Source organism: Mus pahari, chromosome 2 (assembly GCF_900095145.1).
Source record: "Mus pahari chromosome 2, PAHARI_EIJ_v1.1, whole genome shotgun sequence".
NCBI classification, from domain to species: Eukaryota; Metazoa; Chordata; class Mammalia; order Rodentia; family Muridae; genus Mus; species Mus pahari.
Genome location: NC_034591.1, coordinates 161,004,903 through 161,031,045, shown reverse-complemented (window position 1 = coordinate 161,031,045; position 26,143 = coordinate 161,004,903). Strand labels below are relative to the sequence as shown.

Here is a 26,143-nt window from a genome sequence, read left to right as displayed (position 1 = left end):
GGAGTCAGATCTTGTTACAGATGGTTGTGAGCCACCATGTGGTTGCTGGGATTTGAACTCCGGACCTTTGGAAGAGCAGTCGGGTGCTCTTACCCGTTGAGCCATCTCACCAGCCCCGTCCTCTACTTTTTTACTTGTGTGCTATGAACTTCATTGTCAGCTTTCTGGGATGAAAGAAAGGCAGGTTCTTCCATTCATAGGAGGATTTTGAGACTATATTTAATTTTGTGGGTTTTGATGTAGTACTTAGTTATGTAAGAGAAGTTTTAGCTTTGTGTGGCTATTTAAAATTTCAATTACAGTTCCTTTGTGCCCTTTGCTATGCTTAGGTGATTAGTAAGTCACGGGTAGATGGTGGTTCTTGTATGGACCAGGACAGACAGGAAATTCCGCGTTTCATAAAGCTCTGTTGGGCAGTGCTAGTCCAGAACCTTGCTTTTGCACTCTGCTGTGCTCTGTGGTGTACATGCATGGTATGTTGCTGATGTGATTCTGTGTCTGTCTATGGTTGCCTGGGAAAGGTAATAGGTTAATAGATTAGGGTCTGAGTCCGAGTATGCTGTATAACTGACTTGAAGCTATTTGTAGGTTTTTCAGTATCTTCTTCAGCTTTGCTTTGTGTGATACATGGTGCCTCCTACTTGGAAATGTACCCCTTCTGTAAGGTGTGTCATCTTGTCTTTCTTCCCATGTAGGTACTTAGACTTCAGCTTGTTCAGTACTGTTATGCTCATTTCTAATTTTCCATTTTTATAATTCTCAGTGATATTTCCATATTCCTCTTTTGTATTTATTGTCTGTGTTTAATATGGGGATTTTTGTGCCTTTTTATTGTGGCAGTGGTGGGATTGTTCTTGGGGATTAGATTTATGGCCTCCTGCATTCTAGATAAGCACTGTAACATGAGCTGCATCTCCTTTATAGTCTTTTCAGACCTTAAATTTATGATTCCCCTGCCTCACCTCCATGTAGCTAGTATTAGATGCCTGTCCTGTTAAGACTGGTAGGTTTATGCTTTTTAAATTTTCCTTTCCTGTGGTTTTAGTTGGGTGAGCATAAAGAAACTTAGGTTGTATTCATTATGTTTATTCTTTGTATTATTTGTTAGTTAAGAACATTGAGTTTCTGGTAGCTTTTGGTTTTTTGCTATTGTTTATTTTGGGCAGAAGATGTCAGTCTACTCGGTTCTTCACTGATGCCTATGAACAGCAGGATAATCTTGACTACAAGTGTCATAGTTTGAGGGTAGCCTGGACTATACCAGACCTTGTTGTAAAAGCAAACCCAACATACCAAATGAAGCAAGTTCCATGAATGTCTAGTGTTGAGAGGAACCCTTCAATACTCTGAAGTTGTGAGTACACCAGGAGGAAACTCCATTGTGAGGACAACTCTAGTATGTCACCAATGTTTAATGCATTTTGTTTGTTTGTTTGTTTGAAGTGTATTTAGTACATTGTGCTTTGGTTATTCTTGACACAGTGAGTTGTCAGAAATCCTCATGAATAATGAATGAAGTCAGCTGGTTGCAAATATTTAGGCTGAAGGGACTTTAGACATCCTTTGCTATGTAATTCATCCCTCATGCAGGCAAAAGACCCAAGACCCACAGCTACCAGAGATGGTCTTTCCATTGTGGCACCCATCTCTACGCTGTATACATGTTTTGTTTTGTTTTTTAATTTTTTTTCATACTTGAGGGGTTTAGGTCTTATTTGTCTGTTCAATAAAGCTTGACCAAGAGTGTCACTAATGTGGAACAAGTTCTATTATTTTTATTTTCATTTAGATGAGGAAAGGGGCCAGAAGAGATTGGCCAGGGTCACACAGCTAATAAAAGACTGAAGAGAATGTCAATCTATATCTGACTCCAAATCTTTTTTTCTTCTGCTTTCCCAAGGAAATATATTATCCCTCTCATAAACCAATGCTTGTTAAGCTTTTCCTATAATTTTTCTCTTTTTTTAGTTACTTTTAAAAATAGACAATGTCCATCTAATTTTAAAAAATGTCCATCTCTACCCATACATGTATATCTCTATGTATGTGTTTCATAATCGTGTTCATTACTTTTCCTGTTGCTGTGGCATAATGCCGGTCAGAAGCAATTTAAGGGAGGAAAGCATTACTTTGGTTCATAGTATGAGATGAGTGCAGTCCCATCATGGCAGAGAATGCATGGTGGCTGCAGCCCTTTCTGGAGCTATCCGTGTGGGAATGTGAGATTGACAGATTAGGAGGCCAAGAGGGAGACTAGAAGCCAAGCCAGGTTGTCTCCCTCCAAGACCTGCCTCAAATTTGCTTTGTGGGCTTCTGAATGCAAAGGTTTCATAGCCTTGAAAATAGTTCCACCAGCTGTGCAAACAAGGGAGCCGGTGGAGGCCGATTTGAATTAAACCATAACAAGTACAAATTGTTTGTTAAAACACTGCCTAATTTTCATTTCTTTGGGTATCGGTGCTAAAACCTGTTTGTAGCAGTTGAAGAGTGTTGAACCAGTGTCATTCTAAACAACTTCACATTAGCAATACCCTGATTCCACATCACAGTGTAAAGAGAAACTGCAAATCAATGCTTAAAAAACAAAACAAAACAACAAAACCCCTTTATTTATAGAAATATATGTGTTGATGGAATAAGAAGTGATGTTTTAGTATGTATACATTGTATAACATTCAAATCAGGTAAACTGTCTCTGCAAAAACTTAACATTTTCTTTAGACTGCAAACTTTAAAAATTTTTCTTAAGCAGATATGTAGCTCATTTGGTAGAACACTTACATATGTGTTAGGCATGAAGCCTTGTATTCATATCAGTAAATGCCTGTGATCTAAGTGCTGGAGTTGTAGGTAGGAGCTGTTTAGAACTCAGGTTATTCTCAGCTGCATAGTTTGAGCCTAGCTAGAGGTACCTGAGTACCTTCTACAAACAAACAATCATAGCATAGAAACATCCAGTTCTCCATTTCTTTCTCCTTTGTCGGTCCTGGGAATGAAAGTCCAATTGTCAAGCTTGACAGTAAACATGTATTCTCACTGAGCCATCAGGCAGCCCTCCTTTCCTATTTTTCTGATGGATCTAGTCACTGTGATCTCCCTGGTTCCCTTGCATCCGGTGAAGGTTTCTACTGTGACATAGAAATAATGTGTGGCAAATGCAGTACATGTGATGCTCAACACATGTATACATTGTATAGTTGTTTAAATCTGGTAAACAATGCTTAACAGTCCTTTAGCCCCCCCCCCAAATTAAACCATTTAAATCATAAGTTATTTGAATTGATGCTTCTGTTGGAGATGACTTCAGGAGGGTCCTCCTACCTCTTGTATCTGTTGTTCATTTGAGTGAAAATTTGTCACTTGGTTTTGTTTGTTTTGATTTATTTTTTCTTTTATATTTTTTCTTTTCTTTTTCTTTTTGAGATGAGGTTTCACTATGTAGTCCTCACTGGCCTAGAAATGATTGTGTAGACCAGCATGGCCTTGCATGTTTCAAGATCCACCTGTATTATCTGCCTTTCAAGTTCTGGAATTAAAGACATCGTTTTCCAAAACTGCAGTGTTAATATATTTTTTTTTCTTTTTTTAAAAAATCATTTAATATAAAATAAGATTATTGGTAGGGTAGAATATGCTTATTTCTTATATTAATGTTTTTCAAATCCTTTGAATGTCTTGAGGTGTTAATTCTACAGTAATGTTAGAATTCATAGATATTTAGAATTCCAGATACATTTATGAGCTTTTATAATAGAATATTACATGAAAATTTTAAATGTCCTTATTTATTACACGGAATATGTAGAGTCAGAAAGTAGGGAGCTGCTGGGCATGGTGGTGCATGCCTTTAATCCCAGCACTCAAGAGGCAGAGGCAGGCGGATTTCTGAGCTACACAGAGAAACCCTGTCTTGAAGAAAAAAAAAAAAAAAAAGGAAAAAAAAAAAAAAAACAAACAAACAAAAAACAAAAAGAAAGAAAAAAGAAAAAGTAGGGAGCCAAAACAGTGTCATTATAGTGTCATATTATAGTTAATATGATACTTGAATTCTTAGTCAAGCAGTCCTTCTACCTCACCCTCTTCAGTAGCTAGGACCACAGGCACATTTAATATATCCATAGCTATGTATCGTGATTACCACTGTCAACTATAGAACATCCCCTCACCTCAAGAACATCCCACACATCCTGGTTATTATTGCTTCCAGACAATTCCTAATCTTTCTGTGTAGTTTCTCTGTTCTAGTCTTTTTATGTGACTGGAATCCTGTAATATGTATATGTAATTATATGTGGCTTCTTTGGCTTGGCATTTGCGTCGTTTCAAGTCCATCCATAATGTTGTTTATGTTGCTTCCTTCCCACCCCCAAGACAGTTTCCTCTATATATTATAGCCCTGGCTGTTCTGGAACCCACTCTGTAAGACCAGGCTGACCTCAAACTCAGAGATCTACCTGCCTCTGCCTACTGGGATCAAAGGCATTTGCCACTACTGTGTGGTCATTTTTTTTCCTAATTGTGTATGTATTCATGATGTGTGTGTGCATCCGTGTGGAGGATTAGAGGGCAGCTTTGTGGAGTCATTTCTCCCCTTCCATCTTTACATAGTTAAGCACTGAACTCAAGTTGTCAGGCTTGCATCATTAGGTAGCAAGAGGACGAGCCACCTCTCTAGCTCTGTTCGTTTTTTATTACAGACTGTTGTATGAGTGTGTATTTCATTTTGTTTGTCAGGCATTGGACATTTGGGGCTTTTATGAGTAATACTGCTGTGAATACCCATACACACTTTTCATGTGAAAATTATGACCCCTTGTTTTGTTTTTTGTTTTTTATACATACTTAAGAGTGGAATTGGTTGGTGATTTGATAACCTGTGTTTAACACTTGGAAGAACTGACAAGCTCTTTGACAGTAACAGCTGTACTATGTGCCTAACAGCTGTAGCAATGAATGAGGGTGTATTTTTTTCTGGGTGCTTGTCAATGCTTGCTTTTTATTATCTGACTTCAGATTCTAGACTCTAGTACATAAAACTTTACTTCATTTGAAAATTGTATTTCTCTAATGAGTAATAGCATCGAACATTTATGTCGTCATGTGTTCATTGGACTGAGACTGGCAGGAGCCACACTGAAACTGTAGATCCATCTTGATGATGTTGCATCTTAGTAGCATAGTCTTTCATTCCATGAGCATAGGAAGTTGTTCTCTGTAGGTAGATCTCTTTAATTTCTTTAATTAGTGTTCTATAGTTTTTAAGGTATAACCTTTTCATTATTTTGTTAAATGTGTTCTAAGTATTTTCTTCTTTTAAGAGTTATTCTAAGTTGGCTTTCCCCCCTTAATTTTCTTTTGGGATCCTTCATTCTAAGTGTGTAGAAATATAATTTATTTTGTGTATTGATCTAATATCCTGTGACCTTAATCAATTAATTGGTAGTACTTGAGGTTGAACCTATGGCTTCATACATGCTAGGCAAAGGCTCTACCACTGAGCTACAGCTGTAGCCTTGTGCTTATTAATTCTAGTAGTTTTTTAAATGGATTCCTTAAGGTTTTCTATAGGCAAAATAATGGCACCTGCAGCATAGGGATAGTTCTACTTCTTGTAGAACTTCCAGTATGGATCACTGTATTTCCTTTTCTTTCCTAGTTGTCCTGACTAGGACTTCTATACCGTGTTGAGTACAATGGTGCGAGGGACATCTTGGTTTGTGTAGACAATTAGGGTGAACACTTTAGTTTTTAACCATTAATTATGATACCCTCAAAGGGTTTTCCAGGAAATTGTTCCTAATTCATTTGTTTTTTTTATTTGTATGTTGTCCAAACCTTTTCTTGGATTTAGATGAAATGATGGTGTGGTTTGGGTTTTTTTTTTTATTGGTAATATGTCTTACATTTACTTTTTTTGATGCTAAATTAACTTGATTTTCTTTTTTATTATATTTTTTATTATTTGAAACATTCTTAAAATTTAAATATATATTGATTATATTCTTCCCCTTCCCCAATCCCTTTTCCATCCCTACCCACCCAACTTTTTAGTTCTTTCTCAAAAACCCAGAACCCAGCACAACAACCTTACCTTCCCAGAACCAAGAAAATAAAGTAATACACCACCCAAAACAAACAGCAGCAAACCCCCCACCAAAATATAACCAAATAAACTGTGGAGTTCATTATATGGTCAACTAATTACTCCCTATTATAAGGTATGTCTTAGAGTGGTTGGTACACCTGGTGACACTCCATTGGAAAAAACCTGATTATCCTTCTTCTAGCAGGTAAAAATGACAGGTCAGTCATTAACCTTTACCCTAGTGACTAGGTTTTCATTCATTCATTCATTCATTCATTTTTTTAAAATGTAACAATGTGAAATATAATAAGATAAAATAAAACTTATCACATCAAATTTGGACAAAACAACAAAAGGTTAAAAGACTTGAAGAAAAAGCACAAGAATCAGACCCATTCATTCACACACTCAGGAATCCCATAAAAACACTAAATTGGAAGCAAGTATATAAGCAGAGAGGACCTGGATCTCTGCAGGTCCTGTGCATGCTGCTCCAGTCTCTGTGAGTTCATGTGAGCTTTACTCATGTTGACTAAGAGAGCTTCCTTTTCTTAGTGTTAGACATCCCCTCTGGCCTTTCAGCCCTTCAACCTCTTCTGAGCTTTGAGGGAAAGATTTTATGGAGACAGCACATTTAGTGCTGAATGTTTGTCTTAGGGTTTCATTGCTGTTAAGAGACACTGTAGCCATGGCAACTCTTAGAATGGAAATCATTGAACTGGCACTGACTTACAGTTCAGAGGCTTACTTATCCTCATGGTGGGAGTGATGGTGGCATGCAGGCAGACATGGTGCTGGAGAGGTAGCTGAGAGTTCTACGTCTGGGACTGCAGGCAGCAGGAAGAGACAGTGAGCCACTAGGCCTGGCTTGAGCTTCTGAAACCTCAAAACCCACCCCTAGTGACACACTTCCTCCATCAAGGCTACATCTCCTAAGAGTGCCACTCCCTATGGGCCATTAGGGGCCATTTTTGTTTTTCAAACCACCACAGAGTGTTCGAAGGTCTCTCACTCTCTGCATAATGTTTGGCTGTGGGTCTCTGAATTTGTTCCCCTCTTCTTACAGAGTAAGCTTCTTTGGTAATGGCTGAACAAGGCACTGATCCATGAGAATAACAGAATAGCATTATAAGTCATTTTGTCACTACATTTTTTTTTAGACCATTATAATTTGATTTTACTCTGGGTCGCTGGGCTTTCTAGTCTCAAGTTTGTGGTCACACAAGCAGTGTTGGGTATGAGTTCCATTTCAGGGAGTGGACCTTAAGTCAAATCAGTTATTGATTAGTTACCTTGTCTTATCTTGCATTTTAGTCTTAGTGTTTTGAGAGCATGCAGAATACCTTCCTGTACCAAAGATGTTGGAATGTAGGGTCGAAGGCTCTTTAGGCACCAGCTTGACATACCCATATTCAGTGAGTTGTATGGGTGTTGTCTGCAGCAATGGGGCTTTGCTGTCAGCTGTGGAGAGCAACCTATAGTCTTGGCAACAGCCTGAGTCGTTTGGAGATTCCTGTGGGGCCCCTTTGAGCAATAACTCAATCCTGGCACTGGACGCTTCATTTGGTTACAAGAAGTGGCCATTTGGGACTGTCTTCTCCATTATTTGGAGATTTCACTTAGATTACTTTCATATGTATGTATGTATGTATTTTACAAAGTTTCTACTGTATTAGATTTCCATATTACCCTTCAAATATGCCTTAATTTTAGCTGTCTCTCCTCATATTCTCTCCCACAAGCCCTTCTCTCTTCTCCCTCAATCTGATACTCAGTTCACTTTCATTCTTGACAGAAATCCTCCATGATTATGATATGTGTTGTTAGATTTGGCTTGCTAGTATTTTGTTCGAGGAGTTTGTATCCATATATATGATTTACTTATTTTTGTTTTATGTACATTGGTGTTTTGCCTGCATATATATCTGGTTAGATCCCCTGTTAGATCCCCTGGAACTGGAGTTACAGACAGTTGTTAGCTGCCATGTAGGTGCTGGGAATTGAACCTGTGTTCAGCTTGCAATCGCTGAACCAATTATCCAGTTCCTTGTCCATATTTTAAGAAGTATTGGTTTTGTTTCCTCAGGATGTTTTTGGCTAACTTGTTATTTTTTTTTTGTCAACATAGTTGTTTTTCCTTTTACTTAGCTAATGGCAGCGCTCGCTACTGTGGGGCCTCCTAACCCTCGGGCAGATCCAGAGTGCTGCAGCATTCTGCATGGTCTTGTTGCAGCAGTGGAAACCCTCTGCAAGATTACTGAGTACCAACACGAGGCTCGCACTCTACTCATGGAGAATGCAGAGAGAGTTGGGAATAGAGGACGGATAATCTGCATCACAAATGCAAAAAGGTGGGCTGCTAATCAGTGATCCTTTCCTTGAGAGAATTTTAATTACTGTTTTTATTTTACAAAGTGTGGGTGGCTTATATATGTATGGATATGTAAATGGCTTCTCTGATTTATTTCATTTCTAGTATTTGCCTTTAATATTGAGACTGGGCTTATTCAGTTCTAAATAAAAATCCATCTTGTTAAGATGCATATGCTTATGGATATCCGTAGTCTTAGCACTTGGGAGGTGGGGCAGGAAGATTGCCCTGAGTTTGAGGCTAGCCTAACCTATGTAGTGAGTTCCAAGTTTGCCAGGGCTACAGAGCAAAACTGTCTCAACAAAATCATCTTAGTGAAAACTGTTTAAATGATCATGTAAATTGATAAGACTTTTTTTTACTGACTTTTTTTAAGCTAATAATTTGATAATACGAATGAGGTATGTTCATGACAGTCTTTGCTGAAGTAATTTTTTTAAAATATTTTTATTTTTTAAATGATATGTACATATGTGTCTGTGAGTGAGCCTATGAGTACAGGTGCTGCAGAGGCTAGAAGATGACTTCAGATCCCCTGCAGCTAGAGTTACAGGCAGTTGTGAGCTGCTGGACTTGGGTGCTGGGAACTGAGGTCCTCTGCAAGAGCAGTACTTGCTCCTAACCTCTGAGCACTCCCTCCAGCCCCGGCTGAAGTAATTTTATGTGCCAGTGTCAGCGTGCTACAGTTGAATAGTGGCTTTGACTGTTTTCTTACTACTTGTTCTTATAAATTCTATCTTTTTTTTTTTTTAAACATAGTGATAGTCATGTACGAATGCTCGAAGACTGTGTCCAGGAAACAATTCATGAGCATAACAAGCTTGCTGCAAATTCAGATCAGTGAGTATAATCATAGATGAGATAATTGTCTTTAACTTCACATGATACAATTTCATCTTTATTTGCAATACTTTTTTAGTATGTTTGGTAGCATTTCCTTGATTTTTCTTACTTAATAAATTAGCATAATACTGTAAGTTTGATCATTTTCCTTGCATTTTAGAGTATTTCTTTTCACAGGAAAGGGGTTCAGAATGCTTAAAAAAATACCTAAATTTATAATGCATATTTGTTTCAGTAGGTCATTATCATACCCTTCTAGGAACTTAAAAAACATACAAATTGTTGATGTCATTATTTATTAGTTCAAAATTTAACAGCTAATAGGAGTTGAAAAGAACTTTTTTTAATACTCATAGCAATATTTAGGATGATCAAAAGTGTTTTGTTTGTTTGTTTTTCTATACCAAATAATTTTGTCACTCTGTGGGCAACATCTGGGTAACTTGCAGCTCGTTTATGATACTAGCTCTCTGGAGTTAGTGCAGCCCCTAGAGATTAAGAGCTCAGTTTTTCAGAATACCTTCCTTACCCTTTCAGACACCAGTGTCAGTCTGACTTGCTAACCATCAGTTGTTCCCACAGCCCATCCTATCTAACAGTTTGCTGTAAACTAGTATGCTAATGTGTTTTAAAGGATACAGGTAAAGCAGGTGACATAGCACAAAGCAGAGGAAGTCCCAGGTGTAGGAGTTTTTACCCCTTGGAGGTGAATGTGTGTGTTCACCGTGTGTGGATGTGTTCACGTCAAGATCCTGAGTCCTTTATCTCTGGGGCTTTCATGGAGATGCCACACAGGCATGACTGGTTATTCTCCGGCCCCCTCTTTCCTTCCTAAAGGATGGCAGAGTAAGGCTCAAAGGTCCCAAGCTTCTAATCAAAGCATTATCTTTCTGGTAATATCTTCTCCATCTAGGAGCTGTGAAGAATCCCAAGTCAGGTTATTAACACAGGAACCTAGTACCCAGGACATTCCCAGAGATTTAGGAACCAGCTGTCAAGAACTTAGATTCAAGGTCAAATAGTAGAGAGCTGAAACTTTTAGTACCCATAGTACTTAGGACTAAAGTCCTATAAGTAAGGGTTTTAGTAGCTCTGTCCATAGACCAAATGTTGCATTACAGCCAGTAAGGGTATGTTTACTGCAGTTATACTGGACTGCAGTTTAGATCGAGCAGTTACTAATTTTCTTATGTGGAATTAGGGACATTTCTATTAGAACTGTCCTTAATAAAAGGATCCTCAAGTGTTTGGGAATGTCTTGTACAGTTCACTTGAGAATGGCTCGGTAAGAAACAGTCGCACCTCTATTCAGAGTCAGAAAGAACACAAATGTAACTAACAGTGAATGTGTGTGATATATAATGTAGAGTATATGGATTTTCATTGAATATACTGCTGTCAGCTTTTCTTCAGAATACAAGGTTAGGGAAGGGCTGGTGAAATGACTCCATATCTGACAACATCAATTGAGAAACTATGTGGTGGAAGGGGAAACTCCAACATTATCCTCTGATCTCCACATGTGCACTGGTGCACTCCCTTCCATAAAAATGTATATTTGAGAAACGGGACATTTTTTACTCTAGTATTCTTAGAAGTAATCATTTACAATTAGTACATTTGTACATTTGCAATTAGTGTTGCCTGACCTTAAAACAATTAAGAAATTCAATATACAGATACTCATTTTCTTTGTGATAATTATAGAAAATTGTGAGACCTTTCTCTACATTGTTATTTTTTAACTTTGAACAGATTTTTATTATGCAAAGATTGTCGCATAGTTGGATACATTCTGCTTTGTCTCTTACTCTCCACAGTAACTTCTGAGCATCTCATCTCCCCAATGGCAGCAGGAGTGGGATTGCCTCAGTGACTCACATAAAAGCAGGGCCCCGGTGCATGTCTGTAACCTGGCACCCACCGTCAGTGTTTTTATAACTTAAATATACAGAGAAAGGTTTTGCACTTATTTTAAACAAATGCACTTATTCATTATGTACTGTGTAACTGTTTAGCTTAGAGTGATAACAGTGATATCTAATTACAGTTTTATTTATTGTATACATAATACTATTTATTATGATAAGGTTGAAATAGTTTGCTTGCCTGAATTCTTTATAGTATCTTTTCTAACATTTTAAGTGAAAGTTGTTTTGTTTTTTTTTTAAGTCTCATGCAGATTCAAAAATGTGAGTTGGTCTTGATTCACACCTACCCAGTTGGTGAAGATAGCCTTGTGTCTGACCGTCCTAAAAAAGAAGTAAGTATGGAAGTACTGCAGGAAGAGATGGTTGTGAGTTCAAAGTAAGCAATGCTGAGAATGATAGCATTAAACTGATCACATTGCTGTTTCTTTCTGCCAAGAAAGTATTTGAAAGTCTGAGAACAAACCTATATGTCAAAACATCTAACTAGTCAGAGTAGACTGTTGTAATTACAGATGGTACACGCTTCATGTTTTTCCTTCATTACTGACATTTATTTTAATAAAATGTGTTGCAAACCCATATAATTTTTATTCTTACTATTCTTTATTGTGAATTTTAGTTACTTCGGTAACTTTAATTTTTCCTCATTTTGAGAAAAGGAGTGTATTCTAATCTCAGAGGACAAAGAAACCAACTTAAAAAGTTGAAAAATTTTAAATGAAAAGATAATTTTGTTGGTTGGTAGGTATATTCATATAACATCTTCATTGGTAGTTTGTGTTCAGAAATAGAAATCTATCCATTTATATAGTTACACTAAATGAATAGTAGTGTGCTTTTTTTTTTTTTTTTTTTTAATTTAACCTTATCCACTTGTATTAGTCAGGGTTTCTATTCCTGCACAAACATCATGACCAAGAAGCAAGTTGGGAAGGAAAGGGTTTATTCAGCTTACACATTCACATTGCTGTTCATCACCAAAGGAAGGCACTACTGGAACTTACATAGGGAGGAAGCAGGAGCTGATGCAGAGGCCTTGAAGGGATGTTACTTACTGGCTTGCTTGCTTGCTTGCTCTCTTATAGAACCCAAGACTACCAGCTTAGGGATGGCACCACCTACATTGGGCCCTCCCCTCTTGATCACTAATTGAGAAAATGCCTTACAGCTGGATCTCATGGAGGCATTTCCTCACCTGAAGCTCCTTTCTCTGTGATAACTCCAGCTTGTGTCAAGTTGACAGAAAACCAGCCAGTACACCACTATTACTTTAGAATATGAATTTTTGTATTTAACTGATATATTCAGGTTGTTAATATTTTCATGTTATTGACTATCATTTCTAGGTGATTTCTTGATTATTTTATGCCTCTTTTATAATACAATATGTTGGTTTTACCTTTTGGTAACTAAAACAATTAAATATACTATTACTGCCCTGGAATTAATAAAATTTTGTTATTTTACTAATTTTTTGCTCCCTTACCTCATACTGGTAATAAAGTCAGATGTTTGTGATTTCCATGTTCCTTCTTAATTTTTATTTGCAGTTTTGTCCTTTATAAAGTGAGTTATTTTTCTTATGTTTTATATATATATATATGACTTCAAGGATATTTTCATATCAATAAGCAGAATTTTAGTGAATGGTTTCAGTTTAGGTTTTAAGAAGACAATGACTGTCTGTATTGTGACTATGTTATAATGGCTCACATAGTTCCTGACCTATAGTATAGTAAATGGATTACATACATTACAGATGAAATTTCATTGATGAAGTAATTATCCTTGCTTGCTTTTATAACCTCCTGGCCCATCTTTAAAAGCCACTGGATACTTTATAGTAAAATACTCAGCACAGGGCTACCATGAAATAATGCTTTGTGGATTATCTTTTTTGGTACTTTCCTACAGTTGTCCCCAGTTTTGACCAGTGAAGTCCACAGTGTCCGAGCTGGGCGGCATCTTGCTACCAAGTTGAATGTTCTAGTACAGCAACATTTTGACTTGGCTTCAACGACCATCACAAACATTCCTATGAAGGTAGGCAGTTCTGAGAGCTCTTCTGTGCTTTTTAATTGTTTGCTTGACATGCCTTATTCACTTTAATTGAACCTTTACTTTTTCTCCCCATATCATATTTTGTTTTGCTAGCCCACATTCAGTGTCTTTGAACAGGTCAGTAAATACTGAAAATCAAAAAGAAAGGATCACAGACCAAAATATATTATTACTCTTTCTAATAAGAACATACCATATGAGATTCTTAGGAACTATGTTCTTATTATTTTTTATCAAGATTGATATTTTAAATTATTTCTCTGTGATTCTTTTCCTGAGAGCTGTATAATTAGATTTAACGTTGTATATTTGAGTGGATCTTTTTATTTCCTGTGCTTTCGTTCTTACCCACCCAAGTGTAAAGATGTTGATAAAGGTCTGATTAGTGAAAAACAGCCCATGGCTTCCTGTTGATTTAGCTCTTCAGATAGATAGCTGTGGGTATGAGTCTATGGTTGCACCAGTAGGCGTTTCTTAGGAGTCTGTCACTCTATTCATGTTGTCATTAAGTTGTCAAGACTAAGCAAAATGCCTGGTCCACAGTAAGCTAATCAAACTTATATAATCAATCAAATGAGTTATTACTAAATTGGGCCCATACTGTAACAACTTTTGCCTAAAAATTCTTGGTGACTTTCTTGGAGTCCAGTTTCAACTTTTTCTCTTTTGCTTATTATTGAGACAGGGTTTCACTTTATAGTCCATGCTGGCTTGGAATGTGTGATCCTCCTGCCTCAGCTTCCCTAATGCTAGACTCACAGTTGTGAATCACAGTACCCAGCCTTGTTTTCAGTTCTTTTGCTATTAATCTCATGGATACTAAATTGCATGAGAAGTCTTAGATTTTCATTTTTCATCCTTCCAACATGGTTGGCTGGTTCTTTGCTAGTTCTAGGAGACCCTGTAGTAGGCATTTGATGAGAGGCAGTGAACAAGTAAAACTTTGTAACAAACCCCAGCTTATGTCTGAGTTGAAACAGAATTGCCAAGAAGGCAGCAGCAGGTGGCTTGCTTGTTGGACTTGATACTGTGTGCCTCTGTAGTCTGTGTTCATTCTGTTAATAGATAATATCAAAAACAAGTTACTAAGCTTGTTTATTAGTTAGTATTTGCTATTTTAAATGAGTGGTGTTCATTAATTCATCGCAGGTATTTAAAGATGCTATTGTCTATTTTTAAGAGTTATTTTAAGTTCAACTTACATAAATTCTTCCAATGATAGTATATTTGGGTATTAAAACTATTGGCAAGAAAATATATTAGTGGTAAAATTAAAAAATTCTAGAAGAGTCATTTCTGTTAATTCTGACATGAGAAAGTTATTACTTGTGCCTGTGTTCTGTTAATAGTTCTACAATAGAGTTTGTTACACTGTTGCAAAGTATCGCATCTTTAAATAAACGAGAGCAAACCATCCTCTTATTTAGCTAATGTTGTAGATATATTTGACCTCACTTTCAGCAAAAAGCAAAGTGAGTAATTTATTTCATTATTTTGAAAGCAGACCCAAGTTATTTAAAATGTCTTAAACTTTGCTTAAAGGAAGAGCAGCATGCCAACACATCTGCCAACTATGACGTGGAGCTACTTCATCACAAAGATGCACATGTAGATTTCCTGAGAAGTGGTAAGAGGCGTTACCCAGGATTCTCACCAAACACACAGACTGAGCTCATCTTTGTCAAAACTCCTGTGTAGTGTCACCATCATAGTGTCTGTCAACTTGACACAAATTACATTCACCTGGGAAAGGGCATCTCACTTGGAGAATTGATTTCATCAGATTGGCTTGTGGCTGTTTGTGGGGCATTTTCTTTTTTTGTTTTTTCGAAACAGGGTTTCTCTGTGTAGCCCTGACTGTTCTGGAACTCACCTTGTAGACCAGGCTGGCCTTGAACTCAGAAATCCGCCTGCCTCTGCCTCCCAAGTGCTGGGATTAAAGGCGTGTGCCACCACCACCCGGCTTGTGGGGCATTTTCTTAATTGCTAATTGATATACCCACCGTGGGTACTGCCATCCCTGGGCAGGTGGATCTGGGGTATACTTTGAGAAAGGTAGCTGAGCAAGCCAGGATAAGCAAGCTGGTAAGCAGCATTCCTCCATGGCCTCTTCAGTTCCTGTCTTTAGGTTCCTGACTGGAGCATCTGCTTTGGCTTTCCATGATAAAGGACTCTGACTTACATGATGAAGTAAACCCTGTCCTACCCAAGCTGCTTTTGGTCATGGTTTTTATCACACCAACAAAGAGCAACTGGGACAGTGTCCATGGAACTGGGGGGACTCTGTAGAGTTTGCTTTCTCCTTCAGGCTTGATTTCCATCACTGCACCTTAGTGCTTTAGGGTAAGAGGGAAGAACTTTAGCAAGGGTTTTGTCACGACAGCAGCTCTATATTTCTATATTTCACTTTTTGTGTTTGAAAACTGCAGACGCTATAGCAGGATGAATCGTAATATTTCATTCACTCCTAATGTTGAATGACACTTTTAAGGTGTGAAGACTTTAAATTCCTGAGTCTTTTCTTTGTAGATTGGTGCTGACAGATTTACAGGACTGTTGTTGAGCATGTTGTGTGCAGTCATTCTGAAGCGTAATTGTGAGCCAGCTGGGGTTATGTGTCTATGGAATATTGGGATTCACTGACTGAATTACTAGCAGGAGAAAAACGACTATGATAAATGTATCTTCTGATGTTAGCAAGGGAATGTAGAAAATGTAACTTGTGGAGATTCTAAGAACCCATGCGATGGTGTCAGCTTTTAAGACTTCTGTTTTAACTTAGAAGATTGTATAACATTCTCTTGGCTATGGAGATAATTATGTGTAGAGATGACTTAGTGGGTAGGAGCACTTGCTCTGAAAGCCTGTAAAGCCACAGTTTGGAGTAGAGACTGGGAGGTCCCAGGAGCCATTAGCCACACCCATGCCATGCTTTTACATTACACCTATGAGTAAACAAAAACTTTGTAAAGTGCTCCTGTGGCAATAGGAGTAGAGCCTGTGAAGGCTGCATGTGGTTATGACTCTGAACTTTTGGCAAACCGTACTGAGGAGCGACACTAAAGCATGATCTCAATTAGTAGGCTTGTACTTTAGCCCAAGCATCTCCCCTAAGCTCCGTATCTATGTATTCTGCTGCTTCATGTCAGTACTTCATCTAAAACTCACTACTCCCAGAACAATTGGTAAGCTTTATGACAGGGACTTAGCACTTTCAGTGGATAGTCCAGTTGTTTTTGCATTTCTATTAGAACCCTTAAGATCATCTTGAGATGCCTCTCTGACACTTTCTATATCAACTTTATTATCTCATTTTCTTAATTTCATTTTGTGTTTTTCTGATACAACCATTTCTGCATTTCTGCTACCACTAGGTGCTTCCTGAATAAAACCTATTATTTTCTCACCTAACATCCCAGATCCTTCTTCCATTGTCTCATGCTCCCTGCTGGGAAGGACATTTGCTGTCCTCTCTGCTTTCTCCTCTTTTCCTGTAATTCCTACACCATTCTCTGAGAACTTAAGCCATCTTTATATCTAAAGGAGACTTTTTTCCATTGTCTTAGAATAGGTCAGACCTCTGTGCTGGAGGCTCTAATACCACACGTGTGTGTGTGTGTGTGTGTGTGTGTGTGTGTGTGTGTGTGTGTAGTATCTTTTTCAACAAAGTATCTTTGTTAACTTTGTGATTTCAAATTTATTGACAGATTTGCTCTGCCACACTGCAGGTTTCATGAAGGCATGGGTACTGACTGCTCTGCTTCCTTATGTATTTACTTCCAGAACCTTTATGCTTCATCTAAAGAAACACACTTGGGTTTACTTGTGCATTTTAGACTCTTAAACCTTCTGAGTTTTGGCCATGTTACTTTATCATTTATTCGCATGGGCAGGAAGAGAGCATTATATCGGAGGTCTATAAAATTTTATTACTAGCTATTAACACAGTGACCCAAATTAGTTAAACCAGTGAATGAAAACTAAAATGAAAAATATGGAGGGAAATTACTTATCGATGCTAACTGTAGTTTATATCCATTTTCTATTTGGCCTTTCCCACTGAGACTTTGTAAAAAGCGTGTTCTCATAGAGCTCTTCTCTCTTCCAGAGTTTAAACTTATTTTCAAAACTTAAATAGCCACCACTTTGAAGTTGGTGACCTCCTTAGTAAAGTTAGTGTTTCTATGACCTCTCTAAAGGTGACAGCCACTCTGGGGGCAGCAGCAGAGAAGGGCCATTTAAAGAGACAGTAACCCTGAAGTGGTGCACACCCAGGACCAACAGCATTGGTAAGAAGAAGGGCCAGGGGGGGTAGGGGGGTGCTAGAGCACACAAAGATCTGTAAGTGTGATGTTAAATCTCGAGTTTCTTTTTGAATTTTTGTTTTTCATTGCCTTAAGGGACTCAGTAAAGCAGATTTTCTTTCTTTTAGGTGTAGGATATTTTATTATATTCTTTAAGGCAGTGTTTTTTTCTATTTCAGAATTGCACTATTGCACTGGAGCTTACCGAATTTCACCTGTGGATGTAAATAGTAGACCTTCTTCCTGTCTCACTAATTTTCTCCTCAATGGTAACCATCATTTAATGGCTTACCTTCAGTTATTGCTAAGTGGGGTCATTCATGTCATGATAGTCTATTTGCTATTGCTTTAAATTCATGTTAGTGGAAATAGCCTGTAACAGTTTTGCTGGGGGCAGAAATTTACTTTCTTTCTGACTTCCAGGTTTTATAGCTAAGTGAGTTTTAACCAACATAGTTTTAAGAATTTGTATTAGAAATTTGATCTTTAGGGTCCGACTTAACACTTTTTTGGAAGCTTAAGGTAATCTTAAGTTTTAGAACTATTGATTAAAAGTCTGGCTTTTTTCCAAGGTTATTTTCATTATAATGTTCAGTTTGATTATTGTAATATATAATATCTAAATTCAGCAGTATTCGGCATGTGAAATAGAAACAATTATGCCAAAAAGGTGGCAGGCATTGTAGATAGGGATTGAGACTGCCTTTTCCTCAAATACTTTGTAGCATTAATAACCTGAGAATTCCTCAGTAGTTTAATTTTGATTTTTAAATGTCTAGGAGGAAATTTTTATGTGAACTTGAAATTCAATAAAGCAAACATACCATTATAATTGTTTGGGAACATAGCCATATACCTGTGTAAACCTTAAAGAGTCTGAGAGAAGCTAAGTATTAGAAGTGTAGATGCATTAGCTATGCAGTACTGTTTAAAATATAGCTGTTTGAGTTTTGTTACTGACAGCTTGATCTTGCTTCTGACAGGTCGATCTGTGTTGCTGGAGCAGCCACGAAAGTCAGGTTCCAAAGTCATCAGTCACATGCTTAGCAGCCATGGAGGAGAGATCTTTTTGCATGTCCTTAGCAGTTCTCGATCCATTCTAGAAGATCCGCCTTCAATTAGTGAGGGCTGTGGAGGAAGAGTTACAGACTACCGGATTACAGTGAGACTTTTTTAAAAAAATGTTTATTGTATGTGTATGAGTGTTTTGCCTCTGTGTATGTCTGTGCGCCATGTTCATGTACACACCTGGTACCAGTGGAGGCCAGCAGAGGGTGTTGGATCCTCTGGAACTGGAGTTACTGACTATTGTTAGCCACTATGTGGGTGCTGAGAATCTAACCTGGGTCCTCGGCAAGAGCAACCAGTGTTCTTAGCCACTGAGCCATCTCTCTAGTCCTGCCATAAAACTTATTATTCTGTAGATTTTGTTTTGAGTCAGTTAGCAAGAGTTCTTGTTATATGTTAAGGTTATGGAGAAAAGCAGTCTCAAAAAAGCTGATTGTTGTTTCGGTAACCATCATCACTGAATACTCTGCCATGTGACAGATTTAGTGAATGGGTCCTGAAACACTGGTGTTATAGAGAGAATACGATTAAATTAGTGCTTTCTTTTGCATATATTGATATTTCAGGGCTACTTTTTTGAGATGGTTGTGGAATTGAAATGTGGATTTATATGTATAACTACTCTATAAACTTCCAAATATTATATAATTATTTTATTAGACTTTTTTTCTTGGTAGTTATTTTAATAAGGGCTTGAAAGCCAATAAGCATTCATTATGGAAAACTGAGAACCTAAAGGCATCTGAAAACCAACCAACCAAAAACCCTAACTTACCTATAATTTTATTATTGAAAGAATAACACTCATCATTTTGATATTCTGTCAAAGCAGCTTTTTATAAGCAAACTGGCCTTGCCATGTGATAATCTCACACATATCTGAAAGAAAGCAGTTACATCATAGGGGTGAAGTGGGGACATGCTTCATTTCCACTGTGTAAATGTTGATAGCTTTCAACTTCAAAGGGGGGTGGGGCAAGCAGTGAGGTGGGTCACTGTTAGAGAAAGGGCTTTGCTGGCAGTCACAGGACAGAGGACATGAGGGAAACGGACTGTGTTGGAACGTTAGACTAGTTTCTAATTGTGTCTTATCTGGTTATCATTAGGATTTTGGTGAATTTATGAGGGAAAACAGGTTAACTCCTTTTCTAGACCCCAGATATAAAATCGATGCAAGTCTAGAGATCCCGTTGGAGCGTGCAAAGGATCAGTTAGAAAAGCACACCCGTTACTGGCCCATGATTATTTCACAAACCACCATTTTCAACATGCAAGCGGTGAGTCTCATTTTTTTTTCTGATTTAGTATGTATTTGCAAATACATTTTTAGAAAATAATTTTTTTAATTTGTAATTCTTGCCACTTCTCAAGCAAGATAGGAAGCATGAGTTTGTTGTGGTTGAAGAATTAGTGACTGAGAACAGAAGCAGCAGTTATCGTGTTCCCCTCTGTGTGGCCATCTTTAATATCAGCTTTAAAACGTTCTTCCTTTTCTTTTTCTTTCTTTTTTTTTCTTTCTTTCTTTCTCTCCTTTTTTTTTAACCTAACAGGTAGTTCCATTAGCTGGTGTCATTGTGAAAGAGTCTTTGACAGAAGAGGATGTGTTAAACTGTCAGAAAACTATATACAACTTAGTTGATATGGAAAGAAAGAATGACCCTCTTCCTGTTTCTACAGTTGGTACCAGAGGAAAGGGACCTAAAAGGTAGTGCTGTTTTCTTTACACCTTCACACATCCTGTTTACTTAACAGACACTACTTTGTAAGATAATTCTTCTGTGTGTAAATTATCTGAGGAGGTGTATGTACCATATGGTGGAGACATATAGTGGTAAGCATTGCTACAATGTAACTTGGAGTTCCACTATTAACTATGGAGTAAAAAGAAAGAAATACATCTCCATTTCTGTTTCCTTTACCATAGCAAGTGCCTAATGTTTAGATATTATAACCAGGACCATTTCTGAGTGTGCTTTTGATGTTTACTCTAGAGATGAGCAGTACCGGATCATGTGGAATGAGCTAGAGACTCTTGTCAGAGCCCATATCAGCAACTCAGAGAAGCATCAGAGAGTATTGGAGTGTCTAATGGCATGTAGGAGCAAACCCCCAGAAGAAGAAGAGCGGAAGAAACGAGGAAGGAAGAGGGAGGACAGGGAGGACAAGTCGGAACAAGCGGGGAAGGAGCACGGCACGGAAAAGCCCCGGGCGGATGCAGACAGGTGACTTGCCCCCTAGCACCCATCTTGGCCTGTCACACATTCACTTCATTCAGTATGTGCTTATCTACACTAACTGTACTCTTAGTCACCCCATCTTTCTGTGCCTTAAAAAGGTATGAACTTTTATTGTTATGACAAAATTGTGTTAATTTTTTCTAACTAGCTTCTGGTTATCATTATGATGTTTGGTACTAGTATATACTTTGAATATTGTTAAATTCACAAACATAATTTTATGTTTAGTGAGTGAGTCACTGGCCAGGCATTCATCTCAAGATCTCATCCTGAAAGAACACCCTGCCTTATTTTAGAGATAGGTCATACATCAGTGATCACAGCACAGTGTGGAAAATGCTATCTTATATGAATTAGGTTCAGGTTGCCCTTTGGAACGGACTAGCATGGAATCCTAATTTTGACATCATTCCTAATCAGCACACTGTTTCCCCTTGAAGCCACATGTGACTATCTGAGTTGGATTCCTGGGACCAACATGGTGAAGGAGAGAACTGACTCCTGCGTGGTGTCCTCTGACCTCCACATACATGCCATTGTACATGAATTCCACCTACATGCCATTGTACATGAATTCCACATACATGCCATTGTACATGAATTGCCTATGCCCTTATTTAACAAGTATCTTAATATATCAACTTCTGTGTCCTTGCCACAGATCAGACAAGACAGCTAGATTTATTGTAGTGGCAAATAGCCTCTGCCTTCACAGTTACTAATTCATGGAAGATCTCTGCTCACACATCCATGTTTCCATGTCTACCACCTTCACCGTAGGTCTGTAGGAATGTGTTGGCAGTAGTTCTTGCAGTCCTCATTTCTAGACAGGGAGAGCACTTTACTTCAGTTCCAGTTGACCTCCAGTGTATGGCCTTGTGCATAGATGAGAAGTATTCCTCTTACTAAGGAAGCCTAATAAAAACTTAGAGTAGGGCTTTTCATCTTAGCGCTCAGGTAGAAGCATTTTGGTTGATCTGAGTTCTAGGTCAGCCTAGTCTACATAGAGAGTTTCAGGCCAGCCAGAGCTACACACTGAGACTGTCTCAAGAAAAAACTTTAGAGTGACAAGGCTTGCAAGTAAGAACACCTGAGAGCACACCTTGTCACACAGACCGCACCACACTCGACAGTAAGGACTAATCTTATTTGTAATTTGTAATAGACTTTTTTTCCCTTTATTTTTAAAATGTGGGTCTTGTGAAATGTCTTGTTCATAACTACATTGTTTCTAACCTTTTAACTACTAACTTAAGTTTCCTTGGTTTGGTTTTAACTCTTACATTGGACTAATTCCTGAACTGTTATTACTATCAAGGGAAATAAAATTGTGTCGAACTCATTAAACTATTTTATATGATTTTTAGATTCTTTTGTGAGATCAAGTATGTTTTATAAAAACTGATACACACAGTAGTGTAGTTACTGGGCCACTTATAGACTTGTAAATTAAACTCTGCTTCATTATTTGTCCCTCTTCCAGATTGAAAGGGATTTTAGAACGGGGGAAAGAAGAGTTGGCTGAAGCAGAGGTCATAAAGGACTCACCTGACTCTCCAGAGCCTCCAAACAAAAAGCCCCTTGTTGAAACGGATGAGACACCACACATGGAAAAGTCTAAAGGTGAGGACAACCTTGGGAGTGGCCTGGGCAGTTTAGCTAAGCACTTGTTTCTGGGCAGTGTTACTTCACATTGTGTCTGTGAGAAAGCTACTGACGCCTGGATGCCCAGAGATGCTGTTTACATCCTTGGAAGGGAAGATGTTTTTAACATTAAAAAAAAAAAATAGTAGCAGTATACTTCTATTAATAAAAGCTTTGAAAAATAAAATACTTTATATAAAATCTATACTTTAAGATTTTGTAAATTAGAAGCTTAAATCTGCTTATGTTCCTGGAACTGCCAAGTGCTGGCTTATGGAGGACAGACTGTTCCCTAAGTCCCTTTATCATTATTCATTTCAATTAATGAACAAAATAATTGGTTTTATTGTGACATATTTATTCAGTACATCATGGTTTGTTGCTCATAGTTCCCCTCCACATGAGATGCTCTTCTGCCCTTGCTTTCCTTCAATCGTCCCTTCATACCCCTCCCACTTTCACATGTGCATGTGTGTACACATGAAAACCTCTCTTCCACTTTCATATGTGCATGTTCATACACATAACATTTAGATCCTATGTGTGAAAAAGAGAGAAATACTTGTTCTTCCCTCCACCCCACTCTTGGTACCCAGGGAAGAATGTAATCATATTTACTCATTTAGTAGTAACGTATGACCAAGCTTAAGTGAAGATATTGTTAAAAACCATATTTTCACCATGAAACCTTTAATGTTATTTATAGGCTGAGAAAATTCAATTTCTTCGTGAAGTAATTCTAGGTCTAAATGATGGGACTTAGACTCGAGTTCCTGATGTCATTCTGGGCCTTAGTGTCTGTGAAGGTATCCTGGGTTCAGTCTTCTTAGGGTCTGTGGAAAATCATCAGACTATCTGATGCCTGTGTCTCCTTGCCATCAAGAGCAGGGCAGCCCAGTGTTATTGGCAGGTCATCCTGAGCATGCAGGCTAGTCACTCCATAGTCAGTGCACTGGGACATACTCATTCTTCAAGCAACTAATGTCCTTGCTTTTGGGGAAGCAGCGGTCACCTTGAGATGGTTTGGTGCCTGCCTCTCAGGTCTTTGCTAGTGTTAGAAATAATAGGGTTTAAATTGGTGTTTACTGAGATAATTCCATATCTCACATGCTGGATATACCTCTATGGATTAGAATGAGAAATTTAGTTATACTTCAGAGATTTTATTTTACTTTTTTACTCTTTGCAATTTCATACGTGCATTTGCATCATTCCTGCTTCCCTCTTCCCTTAGGTGCCTCTCTCACCTTCATGTCTTTCATTCTGTTTTACAAGCTAAACCTTTGTGTGTTTTCTGATCAACAGCATTCTTTAACCCATTTCATCTACTTTGGAAAAGACTTCCCACCTTCTGTCCCCTCAAAGCCAGTTGAGTGCCTGATGTCTACCTACACTGCCTTTAAGGCTGTTTTTTCTAAGTGTGCCCTGTGGATCTGGTGGAAATCTGTTCAACTTTCTTGGCATGGTACAGTGCCTGAAGAGTATAAAATGAACAACAGAAGTGAGGGCTAAATTTATTACATTTCTAAAACTTGAAGTAGTAATTTTTCTGCTTTTTTTCTCTTCTTTCTACTCTAACACCAGGGCCAGTGTCCTTATTATCCTTGTGGAGTAACAGAATAAACACTGCCAATTCCAGAAAGCACCAGGAGTTTGCTGGGCGTTTGAACTCTGTCAATAACAGAGCAGAGCTGTATCAACACCTTAAGGAGGAAAATGGGTTTGTGTAATTTCCTGTGGAAACTGCTTTGTTGATTGTGTAATCCCGTAATGAAACTGCTTGCTTTTGGCCAGCAGTTTTGTTCTATAAGTTAATACTTACATTGCCTCTAAGGAGAAAGATATTAACCTGTTAGACCCTTGGCGCTCACAAAGGCTCAGTTTATTGATTGTAATTATGAAGCTGCGTGCATTATATTTTCAGGGGGGTAAAAACCACATACTGAATCTATGTAATGTTAAAGAATTAGAATAAATTTCAGACATGATTATTTTAATCGGTTGTTTTAAGAAGATATATTCCTATAACACTGTTAAAGGCATTCCTTTTGTAGAAATCTTTGACTAAATGGAGGAGACTTCCCTTTTCTTTGCTTGGAGAAGGGCGAGGGATAGGGAGGGGACCTTAGGGAAGCGCCCTGATGTTTACAGGCTCACCTTTCTCTCATGTGCACAGTGAGGAGGTTGGACTGACTGGAGGACCCCGAACTGCAATCCCTTTCTTAAAGTGCCCACGTTCTCCTGTTGTGAATAGGTTAGATTTTAGTTCCAATGGGTAAAAGTAGATAAAACTACTACTAAATTGCTACTAAATATTTTATCACCATCTCACTTCCTTCTTCTAAATTTTTCAGGATGGAGACAACAGAAAATGGGAAAGCCAGCCGCCAGTGAAGAGTGACTTGAGAAACCAAATTTAGTATATTGTGAAAAATATTTTGGGCAGAATTTGATATAAGTACTTTTACAGCAAGATTGTATAGCTATGTTGCCTAGACTGGTTTTTACATTTTTAAAGAATTTCAATGAACTATCTTTTTTGTACTAATTCTGAGATTGGCAGAGTTAAAATATATACAGTGGAGATTTGCCCTCCCAGACCACACAGTTTATTTTATGGTAAAAGGTGTTCCCTCTGGAAATGTTTTTTTAAAAATTCTTAGGCTTCTCTTTGCCAAATAAAACTATTAAAATGTTTGAAATGTCAAGTATTGGAGTATTACTTTAGAAAAAAAAGATGCTACTCTCTTAATTCCAACTTCAAGAATTCATGAAGCTGGTCCGAATCTAGGTGAGATTGTAGTATTTCATACAGCTCCTACTTGCCTCTAAGGAGAAGCTGTTTGGTTTAGTTTCCACGCTTTGCCCTTGTGTGCTCGTGCGTTTGTCTGCTACCATTGAAGCCAGAACTTTCATGTAGTCAGTGTGACTTTACATTTACTTGTTTGATATAATACTACGTTTTTATTGTCCATTAACTCTTTATATTGAAAGGGAGGTAAGTACAAAGGAAATGATTTCACAAAAGGAGGAGAGACGGGCATTATGCGGTTGTTTTCATCCTCAGTAGAACTTTGGTTTCCTTTGTCTTCAGAAGCATGGTGGTTTATGTTGCATGTTACGTTGACTTTCTCCCCATGCTTTTTGGTTGGACTCTCATAGCATGTTATAAGAAATGTGTTATCTCGGTGTTAACTACTTGTAGGTTTGTCCTATATCTCCTCAGTGCTTAAAGTGGAATTTTGAGTCCAGGAGACATTGTGATTGTAAGGTTCTAAATTAGCATGAAAAACAGGCACACTTGCAGTCATACCAAGTCTACCCAGTAAATCCTAGTTTATTTTTATCATTGCAGCTTATGCAAAAGTTATGTAGTCTTATTACCATATACGATGTATACTATAAAAATTATGAGGCTTATATTTTGAGTGTCTAAAATTGTCACATGATTATGACCAGTTATCATTACAATGTATATGAATATACATGGCTTGGAGCTTGTGGCCAAGTGTTTAAGTCCACAGCACTGCATGTGTGCCTAACTCAGATGCCCTTGCTTCAGATCAAAACCACCTAGATGAGGTACTGAGCCAAGTGTT

At 37.9% G+C, this 26,143-nt stretch overlaps 1 protein-coding gene across 4 annotated transcripts in view; it reads left to right on the top strand.

Annotated features, from left to right (window-relative positions):
• Ints13 (integrator complex subunit 13) overlaps positions 1 to 25,252 on the top strand; it is a 29,168-nt gene extending 3,916 nt beyond the window's left edge. The window contains exons 4-19 of one of the 4 annotated variants that reach the window (XM_029535312.1): positions 8,234 to 8,436; positions 9,216 to 9,296; positions 11,472 to 11,562; positions 13,145 to 13,273; positions 13,385 to 13,408; positions 14,834 to 14,918; positions 17,491 to 17,580; positions 17,775 to 17,864; positions 18,579 to 18,757; positions 19,770 to 19,940; positions 20,214 to 20,368; positions 20,655 to 20,885; positions 22,384 to 22,523; positions 24,129 to 24,264; positions 24,721 to 24,798; positions 24,899 to 25,252. In XM_029535312.1, coding sequence (XP_029391172.1) covers positions 8,234 to 8,436; positions 9,216 to 9,296; positions 11,472 to 11,562; positions 13,145 to 13,273; positions 13,385 to 13,408; positions 14,834 to 14,918; positions 17,491 to 17,580; positions 17,775 to 17,864; positions 18,579 to 18,757; positions 19,770 to 19,940; positions 20,214 to 20,368; positions 20,655 to 20,885; positions 22,384 to 22,523; positions 24,129 to 24,264; positions 24,721 to 24,798; positions 24,899 to 24,938 — 1,923 coding nt within the window. In that variant the 3' untranslated portion in view covers positions 24,939 to 25,252. The remainder of the gene's footprint in view (positions 1 to 8,233; positions 8,437 to 9,215; positions 9,297 to 11,471; positions 11,563 to 13,144; positions 13,274 to 13,384; positions 13,409 to 14,833; positions 14,919 to 17,490; positions 17,581 to 17,774; positions 17,865 to 18,578; positions 18,758 to 19,769; positions 19,941 to 20,213; positions 20,369 to 20,654; positions 20,886 to 22,383; positions 22,524 to 24,128; positions 24,265 to 24,720; positions 24,799 to 24,898) is intronic. The other 3 variants (XM_021190188.1, XM_029535313.1, XM_029535314.1) reach the window with 3 other exon arrangements.
• The last annotated feature ends 891 nt before the right edge of the window (positions 25,253 to 26,143 follow it).